This window comes from Trematomus bernacchii, unplaced genomic scaffold (assembly GCF_902827165.1).
Source record: "Trematomus bernacchii unplaced genomic scaffold, fTreBer1.1, whole genome shotgun sequence".
Lineage (NCBI taxonomy): Eukaryota > Metazoa > Chordata > Actinopteri > Perciformes > Nototheniidae > Trematomus > Trematomus bernacchii.
The window spans coordinates 11,217,610-11,228,405 of NW_022987727.1; the positions used below are offsets into that span (position 1 = coordinate 11,217,610).

Genomic DNA, 10,796 nt, shown 5'->3' on the forward strand with positions numbered 1-10,796 from the left:
CTAGCTTGATCCAGAGTACTCCTGGTCCTTTCATCAGACGGGAAGCGAAAGAACGAGCAAGACCCATTGCTGGTATAATAACAACCTGGTACTAAGCACACAGGCATCTTGTTAAAGTTATCTTAGCTAAGATCAGCGCCATATAGATAGATTATATCTATATGGCGCTGATCTTAGCTATCTCTTATCTCAGTGGAGGAAAACAATTGTGACATCACTTACGCGACTCTGGGATTTGTAGTCTTTCTAGTTACGTATTTTTCATAGTCTTATATTTCAACAGTTTTACGACAAACTGTGACTTTTTTGACATGGAAATTATTTTTTAAGATTGACAAACATCATATGTGTAATTCATGGCACAATTCAAACGGGATCGAAAGATAAGTTTTCTCTCTCCATTGACTTCAATACATTATTTTTCCGAAATAAGGTCCCATGGGGCGGAAGTAGATGGGCGTGACTTCGCCACTCAATAGTCACGAAAATTAATCTATTGATTCGTGTTGTCGCCATCTCTGAGAATAGCCAGACGATGTCCCTCCAACTCTATCTTGGCTTTCTCAGATTCTTGTCGCATCCGCTCCACTGTGATTTCCTTTTCAATTCCCAACTCATACTTCATTTTGTCATGTCCCGGTCATGTTCATATTTTACTCTGTCATGTTCCCACTTTATTTTTTCGTGTTCCTGCTGCAACAACAACATTTCCCTCTGCTGCTCAAAAGAAAGTGCACTTGCCTGAAAACGAGGTTTTAACAAAACCCCCTCTTCCTTTGCAGCAAAAACTCCCGTCTCCCTTAACGTCGACACTATAGAGTCTTTTATGTTGTCTTTCACCCTTCTATCCCCGACAATACACAGTAAATTTCTCAGAGTAAAATTGACTCAAATTGAAGAAAATTTTACTCTAAAAATATAACATTTGGTCCCAACCTATATAGAGTAAAATGTACTCTTTGTTCAGAGTTGTATTTTTAGAGTTCATTTTACTCTATTATGTGCTTAGATTTTACTCTGCTTAATGGTTATTTACTCTATGTAGTGTATATTAAAAACAACTCAATTTTACTCCAAATAGAACTTAATTTTACTCTCAATCGAATGTAATTTCACTCCAAATAGAAGGTAATTTCACTCCAATTAGAAGGTAATTTCACTCCAATTAGAAGGTAATTTCACTCCAAATAGAAGGTAATTTCACTCCAATTAGAAGGTAATTTCACTCCAATTAGAAGGTAATTTTACTCCAATTAGAAGGTAATTTCACTCCCAATCGAATGTAATTTCACTCCCAATCGAATGTAATTTCACTCCAAATAGAAGATAATTTTACTCCCAATCGAAGGTAATTTCACTCCAAATAGAAGGTAATTTCACTCCAAATAGAAGGTAATTTCACTCCAAATAGAAGGTAATTTCACTCCAAATAGAAGGTAATTTCACTCCAAATAGAAGGTAATTTCACTCCAAATAGAAGGTAATTTCACTCCAAATAGAAGGTAATTTCACTCCAAATAGAATAAATGAACCATAATGATCTTTACAATAAAAAAAGGTCAATAAACCAAAGTGCTTTTCAAAGCCCAATTTATTATCATGTGCAAGACATAACACAATGTAAATCCCTTTGGAAATGTACAGATTTAAAGATATAAAAAAAAAGAGGGAGGCCTCAGTAAAAATGGAAATTAAAATGTTGGCCCCTGTTCACCTTCAAGACATGTACATTTTTTAAATCACAGCAGACTATTTCCAACATAAAACAAAATTGCATCAGCATACCATATTTTGAAAAAAATAAAATGTTGGCCTCTTTACCTTCAATAGATGAAAATAAAAACATCAATATTTTTCTATTCCACAATAGTGATGCAGTGATGTATGACCCTGAAGTAAGCTGCAAGGGTTCGCTCGACAAAAAAAAAAAATTACTGCACCACTCTATACATCTGGATTATAAATGGCTTCCTATGCATCTTTGTTTAATCACAGGAAACAGTATGGGACAATAAACAAACTTGCATCATCACAACTGTATGACATCTGTATATCAAATGCTTTGTAACAGAAAAGTTCTTTGACATCAACCACATGAGGTCCATCTGTTGTACACACAACTTTAAATGCATTAAAATGCTCATCAAGACATATGGTTTGTAGAACAAAAGTAACCAACAATAATCTCTCATCATGTACAATAACATGGTGGATTTTGTGAAAAACTGGCATCTCACTTTGGACTTTAACACACACAACTAAACTTGATCGATACATATTTCCATGGTGTTTGGCCCATCTAGCTTTCAAAACCTTGGTGTCAATTGGTATTTGAAGAGTCTCAGCTATCTCACAGCCCCATTCTATTACATGTAAAGATAACATTTTACTTGGACCGAAAATTACTCGGTTAGGGTCAAATGTCTGCCAACTGTAAGCTATGTGACTTTGGTGTTTCTTGGCCAATGTTTTAGTTATATTTTTGAAGCTTTTTAATTGTTTTTTAAAGAAGTTGTGCTTTGCTTCATAGCGCATGCACCAGCTATGCAAAATTGGACCAATTTTACGAATACATGTAGGGTAATGCACCATAAAATGATGCTTTGGTAGCAGCCTCTTGTTTGGAAACACGTGCTTGAACAATCTGTGATGTTCTGCGATCAAGTTTTTCAGAAAAACAGTAATTCCCTTTGTTAACTTTGGAGAAAATACAATGTTTACTATTTGAAGCAAGAGTAGTAGCAAATACCAGTGTTGATCATTTGGAGAAATTAAGTCTCCAAAGATAAGCGGTAGATTGCGAAGTAAACACCAGGATTGGATGGCATTTAACCCCAAGTCATTTGAGCCCTCTGTCAACTTTACTGCAGGAGGTTTGTTGTTTTGCTCCATGTAACCATAGTTAAAGCTCTTAATTCTTCTCTCAACTTCCTTTGATGTGGTGCCATTGTCTATCAAGTGAAGTATTAGCAGTTTCATTTCATACTGTGCCACTCCCTCCAAGATATCATGCATGATATCGACAGAGAAATTTGTACATGTACTGAAGTACTGCAAGGAATTTAGAGAGCAAGAACGTTTAACACCCATCACATATGGAAGAGTTGGATTTGTCTCCATTTGTCAGCAATGTTCTTCATGAAGTGTTTCAGTTCGCATAACTATCTTAGGTGAATCTTCATCAAAGACTGTCTGAAAGTCCTCTTTCTCAGCGAGACAAAAGCGGCAACAATATCTGGCATTGAATGATTCAACAAAACCAAACAAACAGTGGAGACCAAGGTTGTCACCTGTTACTTGGACAATAGTTCCATACACTGGCTGATCAAACAAGTGAACCATAATTCCATCCCTCTCAAGTATTTGAATATCTTGCACAAGTGGATCAAGGATTTTAGAAAAGCCATACGTTTTTATGTCTTGGGCATGAAACAAAGCGACCAAATGAATATTAAGGAGAATTGAGTTGTATTTTGGAGAAATATTTCGCAACGTAAAATAGATTGCTCCCAATTTGTGTATTCCCCGTTTTGATCCTAGAGGATTTGCAGTTTCAAAATCGTCATAGAAAAGCTGAATCTGAAATGCATGTTTCTGTTTTGAAAAAAGAGCATGACTCTTAAAAAAATCTCCATCACAAAAATCATGGACATTTTCTTTTGAAATGGTTTCAGTCTGCAGCATCTCCTTTATATTAGGGTGTTTGTAAATGAACTGTAATGTTTTCAAAATTGGGATGTAAACAAATGTATCAGTAACAACAACCTGTTCATAACTTCCAGTAGTCCGATTGCGCAGGGTATCAAATCTTGTACCAAGAACATATTCTACTGGGTCTACCCTTCCCCACTTCTCTGTAAAATATTGCCTTCTCTTACTTTCTGAATTTAATACACCAAAAGGATTTTCCATTTTTTCAAAACACTGATCGATTTTACACTCAATGTCACTTTTGTGAGGCTCCTGTAAAGATAGACACTTTTTTACAGACTCTTTTGCTTGATTATGGATATCATAAACAATCTCTTCCATGGAAATGACCAAAGAATTAATGGTGGTTTCACCTACACCTGCCACTTTAAGTTCAGCTACTGTTGCTGCGCAGCTGTCTACAAGACTCTTATCAAGAAGGACTGAAGATGGAATAAGACAGAAAAGTAGACATAAGGGTCATGAAAGATTTAACATCCCTAACCAGGCTTTTGTAGAACAGTAATAAGGCAGTCAAAGATCCACATACCATTCCTGGTATGTCTAGGAATCTTGGAAACACAGTGAATATTTCAGAAGACTTGACTGGGTCATGAAGCATCTTTTGGCGATATGTGAAGGTCTGCTTCATCTTCTCCTTGACAATTGCTTCATCAGCTGAGTGCTTCATCAGTGCGATAGCCTCGCAACACAGGCTTTCAGTGGTTAGACAGTTTGCCTCTGTGAAAGGGCCTCTATCAGCTTTTGGACCACCTGTTACAGAGGTGGAATGTTTACTGAATACTGTGTTTGACTGCTCTTTACATACATATGACATTTTGTTTTAAGTTATGTCATCAGATGAAAGTAGATTAATTTGATTCAGAAACAGAATAAATACAAACTACAAAAGAGTACAAGATTTAGAAAAACAAGAGTATACATTAAATTATTCTCCAATCATGTGTTATAAATTAGATTTACTATCCACCTACAATACAAATCACATACCTGTTAGTGACTGACGCAGGGTCTTCTTTTGTCCCTCTGATGCTCCCTTTTGAACAAATTTCAGTCTCCATGCCAGGTACCCACTACCATCTTCTGCATTGTAATAATGCTCCTAAAGTAAAAGGGTGTAATTCAGTTTGATGAGCAGGTTAAATATAGTTTTTATCTCCTTAAAACTACACACTGAACTGGGCATTAATAACATTTAAGGAAAGCTTTAGGAGAGATGACAAATATGGTGGGCATACAGAAATGTTGATAGCTCTTTTATGGAGGTTATTCCCTATCTTTATTCAAGAGCGTGGTCTTTCAATTTGAGAGTATCATTTATTGATTTCAGTGCAAGTGTTTGAGCAGGAGCAGAGCAAATCTAAGTGCAAGCAGGCACTATTTGGAGTGCGAGGACAGGGTTTGAGGGAAAGAAATACAAAATGTGAACATGAAATCAAGAAATTATGCTCTCAAATTGAAAGACCACGCTCTTGAATAAAGATAGGGAATAACCTCCATACTATTTAGCTGAACTGGAAACATCACCCAACAGTGTAATAATTTCCACATTTACATTTTGAGGACGGAAAGCAAAAGTCCCAGAGAATTGTGTGACACCTAGTTTCTAATGTACTTACAAAGCCAAACTTGCTCCTAGGATCGGCCAGGTTTGGGAACAAGGAAGTGATGCCCTTTGCGTATTCCTCTTTAACACGCCTTGAAGGACTTGTCCTACAGACACAGACACACACAGCGTGAGACAAACACACAACTTCTGTAAAAGAAGGGTGTTGTACTTCACCATATCAAGTCAATAAAAGTGTCCTTGGTGTGTAGGTATGTTATGATTTTATGAAAACATACCCATGATCACTTGTCATTTGTGCAACCAATATCTTGACCATATCGCGTCTCCTGGAATCTGTTAGACTTTTAGTCCGAGCATACTCATTCATGATCCTCTCTCCACCAGGTTTGTTCTTCAGAATGTCTTCAATCATCTTAGTGGAAGTAATAATAAAAAGAACACACTGAAACGTTTAAAACAGTCATAAAATATCAAGTGTAAAAAAACACACTATAATCATTATTTCTTAACTTTCATTCATCTGTCATTTATCACTACATTTTCAAGTTTGTTAAAACTTTCAGACAAAGGCTGTAATGAAATCTGCAGAGCTTACTTTGGCTAAACGACTATCCTCTTCTCTCTTTGTAGAAGCAGGACTACGCTGCAGTATGATGGTGTCATCAGAGTCCACATCGCTGTAGCTTGTAACGGAGGCGCTTGCAGAGGAGCTTAACGAATCTGGAAATCATGTTGACAGAAATATGGTGTGATTGACAATAACCATAACACAATTTAAGTGGAAATGTCTATTATTACTCAAAGAGTTGTTGTTAATTATACATGGAATGCAAAATATTCACATAAGATAAGCCCCACTACTGATTTAAGTTAAGGGAAAATAAATGATGATAAAATGATTGTAATAATGAGAAACAACAAATCAGCAGATACATTTGAGTGTTAGGGATAAATATGGGGCTCCAAGATGGAAAGAAACTCACCATTTGGATCTTGAGGCAAACAAATCTCCAGGACACCAAGGTCTTGTTTCTGTATTAGAAACTCAAACACCTCCTCGTCAACTTCAGTCTTTGTTACATCAAAGACTTTTAAGTCCAAGGTGGGAATGTCAAATTTATTGGCAACTGTGAAGACAAAATAAGAGTTGTGATGAAATACAGTATTTTGTATATTTGTAAAGAAAAACCAGAAAACTGAAATCAAGTCCATCTTTACTTCAAAATGTTTACCCCAAAACTGACTGCACAGCAGCCTGAGTAATACAGCAATATCATTATTATTATTTATGCAATGAATAATGATGCATAGAAATGTTGAGGTCCCTAAAAATAGAGAACCAATTACTTTCTTTTAACCCTCCTGTTGTATTAGTTTTTCTGTAACAGCAATAATATTTCTGGGTAAATTTGACTGCATTTGGTGCATGTTTAATTATTCAAAAATGGTCAGAAACCCCAAAATCCAGATTTTTTGTTTGTACCTTTTATTACTATCAATGAAATCAATATTTAGTGCAATTGTGTTATTCACCTCTCACAAATCATGGTTCCATTAGAATAAGTCACTTGTTTTTCACAAAACATTTACATTCAAACACATTTTTCAAATGTATTTTTTCATTGGAAAAACCTTGATATAAAATACTTTAGTTTTGCATAACATAAAGAATTTTTTACATTTTCAAAAATGTTTTCCAATTGGTTGATGTTGATAGAGAGTCGAGACACCTCTTCTGTTCAGGGTCAAATTGACCTGTTCACTTAGAATCAAGCCAAATGAGTCATAAGGATTTGTATTGAAAGTGTTTTATTGTAACAGAGCGTGTGTGTATCGTAAAGGTTTTAACGGTACTACTACTTTTATCGATCCGGTCTTTTAATGGTACTTTTATCAGTTCTTTTGAAGAAAAAACAAGGTAAACTAACTAAACAAATTGTGAACAAAACTAACATTGCTTTTTATTAAAATAAAATATTTCACATCAAAAGAAACAACAATGTTTGAACAAATCGTATTAAATGACAGATGACTGATGACAGAATTGTAAACAGAATAGCTGAAACTTTAACAAACTAAATAACCCGGTTACCTCTAATCATTAACCCATGTTTGTATAATTGCGTTGCTGCTAGCATACATAATACACCTGACGTGGAAACGTTACTCGTGGATGGGGCTACAGCGCTACTAGAAAGACCGTCGAAAACGGTGCATTTCTCCGTCTGAATGTGGTGCACTTTTGCTAAATGTTTAGACAAATTGCTCGTGTTACCGCCCTTACATGCTAAACTCTTATTGCACTTTTGGTAACGAGCATTGTCCACATCGAGACGGGTAAAGTTGAACTACACCTCGGAGCGCGTTCTCTCCGCCATCTCCTCCGCGTGTGTGTTGCTGCATGTAGCAGCTGCGTGTGTGTAAACTGCCCCGCCCCCTCGCAAACAGACGGGGGAGAGAGATCTCTCGTCTGGATTGGAAAGATCGAAAATACTAAAAATAATCATAAACGCATTTTGCAGTCTTTTTGCGTATTAGAAACGGAGTTGGCGACACTAAAACTGCAATATAATGTTTGTGTAGCAATAATACATAAGACATATTTTGTACATGTCTCCGGTATCGTTGAAGCTCAACGGTACCACGGTCTTTAATAATTCAGTCCCGGGGCCCGTTTAATACCGGGGCTCGGTACCCATCCCTATTGTGTGTGTGCACCATTAATTCTACCTTTTACGGCCTGTAACCACAAATCAAGTGTGCCACGCATAAACTGACATCCCAAGTATGTTCAATAGGTTAGTGTGAAATATGTTTAATTTTCACTCACCACAATCCAAAAAGGATTTGAAGGTCAGTTGACCCTCATAGCAAATGTACTTCTGATGATCCTTGTACTTCACCCTTACAGTTTGCATCCTTGATGACAAGAACAAATAGTTAATTTGAATAGCATTATTACAATCATTGAACAGCAAGTTAAACGTTTAAACAATTACAAGCTATACAGTAAAAAACAATACAATTCACATTTCCACTGTAACCACCAACATTAATAGTTGAATAGTATGCAAACAAATTGAATTAAGGATTCAATTCAATAGGTCAAAACAACTTCAAAGAAACTAGATTGCTAAAAGGTGTCTGCCTACACACACAGTGCTATGACCTAGCCTAGCTAAAAAATTACCGCGAAACAATTTCAGCTCTTATCAGAGTAAAACACACGTGGTGCTGCAACCTAGCACCAGCTGAAAACTGACCATGAAACAGTTTTTGCTCTTGTCAGAGTAAAACACACGTGGTGCTGTGACCTCATTTCAGCTAAAAGCTGACCTAGTGTTAGCAGCTAAAGCTTTTTAGTGCACCTGCTCTCTGTAAAATCCGATGGAAAGTGATGGTAGCCAACACTGCTCAGTTAATGATTAAATACAGTTATTTCACTGATCCACTATGCATTAATACTGTCCTTAAACCGCTAAAAGTGCTGTATACTGTAATGTTCACAGCTAAAAGCTAAAGCTAGCATCTGACAAAGCAATTTTAAAGTGAGCTTACTTTAAAATGGTAGCAAGCTGTATTGTTTCTCAATTGTTTTGCCTTGCACACATTTAGCTAAACAGTAATGATATGCAATTATTATCTACCATTACACGTGGGATTAATATTGTCCATAAACCGCTGAAAGTGCTGTACACTGTAATGTTAATCAGCTAAAAGCTAATGCTAGCATCTGACTAAACGAATTGTGCAGTAAGCCTCTTTTTTTTAATTGTAGCTAGCTGTGTTGTTTCTCAATATCTTTACCTTTTCTAACATTAATTTAACCAGTAAAATAAGCTTACCTGGCATGAATTTCTTCTGCTCTTCTTCCGTCTGCTTTCGAGTGTGCATCTGTGCGAGAGACTTGTAATGGCGGCAGAAGTTAAACTTAAGGAACATGAGTGGGCGTGGTCATGGTTTAACTCCAATAGAATTGACTCTGCATTTTTGATCGCACTCTAGAAGCTATGAGTAATAAATACACTCCAAAATGATTAAATATCACTATTTCAGAGCAAAATAGTAATTACTCTGGAAAAAATACTCACCAATATTTCCTGTGTAGACACAGAGAAATGCTCAGCAATTAAGAGCAGCTGCTCTCTTGAAAAAGTACCAAGCAACTCCTGAGACGGAGCTTCAATAAATGCCTCTACGTCAGCCATATTAACTTCAAACGACCCCTCACCGGAACACAACACCGGACCTTTAAACCGAGAGATGAGAAAGAAAAAAAAAAACACAAAAACCACCCGGACATATACCACCACACTTATTATGCGTCCAAATTGGAACAACACTAATGTTCTGATTGGAGTTTCCCCACTAACTCACCATCCCACTGACTAATCTCCTCCCTAGTCTTCATGCAGTTACTTGTGGTGGGTATTTATGCACCGGAGACCGCTGGCCCAGCAAAGCGACTAGCAAGCTAGCAACACTACTGTGACCACGGCCATGCTCCCAAGCCGAAGCTTCAACCACTTTCTCCGCAACACTACACACCCCGCTCAACAATCCCAAGGGAACCGCCGCTTAACCTGCCAGGGAAAACTCCGCACCGCTCCGCACTGCTCCACCTGCAACGCACCAACAAACCCCCACGAGAGAGAAAGGAGAAAAAACAAAAACAAACAGCTGACCACGGCTAAGAACAACTAGCAACCACTCTCCCAAAATATAATACCAAACAAATCAAAGCCTCACAAAGTAATCAAATATGTCCCCAAACAACGATCTGAAATGTCCTTCCCACAACGAGCCGAAGCAAAGAAACCGGCCGCACTGCAAACGCGCTCCCAACAAACTTTATACACGCGCACCAACTCCCAACACAAATCTTACCTATCCGTTGCTGTATCACAGATAAGAGAAGTGGACGAGCCCCCATCTGTCATGGCCTGGCTCTTGGCCATAACAAAAAGCGTGGGAAAGGACAAGAACATGTATGAAAAATATATTTATTAACAAAAGTTTGTCATAAACAAAGAAAAACTAACACAAAGGAAAAAGCCAAAAAAGGCTAAGCAACGTGGCTGCTCCGTGGTCAGGTCCTCTGCGGGAGAGCGAGAGATCGAGACTCTGCCTCCGGCCTCTTTATCCTCTGCCAGCCGTCAGGTGTCCTTAATCAGGGCGTCAGGTGTCCCCAATCAGGGCGTCACAGGCAGAGGGGAAACATTAAAGGGCCATGCACACCACAGGAGACAACAAGGCAGGGGTCGTCACAGTGTTCACCAACACGATTTCGCCATTTTTTTCGTGTCACACAGAACGATTTTAAAAGCAATGTAAATAATAACAAATTAGAAGGAAAAAGACATTAAAAAAAATACAGATTTAAGTATTCTGACACAGAACGATTTTAGAAGCAATGTATTTATATTGGTAGTATGTTTCGTGCCTGCACCAAATAATAACAAATTAGAAGGAAAAAAAGATGACATAAAATACAGATTTCAGTATTCTTTTCCTC

The 10,796-nt window shown here is 37.4% G+C and overlaps 1 protein-coding gene across 1 annotated transcript; it reads right to left on the reverse strand.

Moving 5' to 3' along the window:
- Nucleotides 1-4,109: 4,109 nt before the first annotated feature.
- Nucleotides 4,110-10,539, reverse strand: LOC117494315. Its single transcript, XM_034145160.1, has 10 exons — nt 9,373-10,539; nt 9,127-9,187; nt 8,112-8,200; nt 6,265-6,408; nt 5,877-6,001; nt 5,557-5,693; nt 5,331-5,424; nt 4,702-4,813; nt 4,241-4,464; nt 4,110-4,133 (listed from the first exon to the last, which is right to left on the reverse strand). Exons 3-10 carry the CDS (start codon nt 8,197-8,199, stop codon nt 4,110-4,112), a joined length of 948 nt encoding a protein of 315 aa, XP_034001051.1. The 5' UTR covers nt 8,200; nt 9,127-9,187; nt 9,373-10,539.
- Between the last annotated feature and the right edge of the window lie 257 nt (nt 10,540-10,796).

Excerpts from the sequence above, each read along its gene's own strand:
- LOC117494315 (XM_034145160.1), bottom strand. The coding sequence starts at position 8,199 with ATGCAAACTGTAAGGGTGAAGTACAAGGATCATCAGAAGTACATTTGC. Across the intron at positions 5,694-5,876 it reads AGGATAGTCGTTTAGCCAAA|ATGATTGAAGACATTCTGAA; the intron begins GTAAGCTCTGCA and ends ACTTCCACTAAG. Across the intron at positions 4,465-4,701 it reads CCTGCGTCAGTCACTAACAG|GTGGTCCAAAAGCTGATAGA; the intron begins GTATGTGATTTG and ends CCTCTGTAACAG.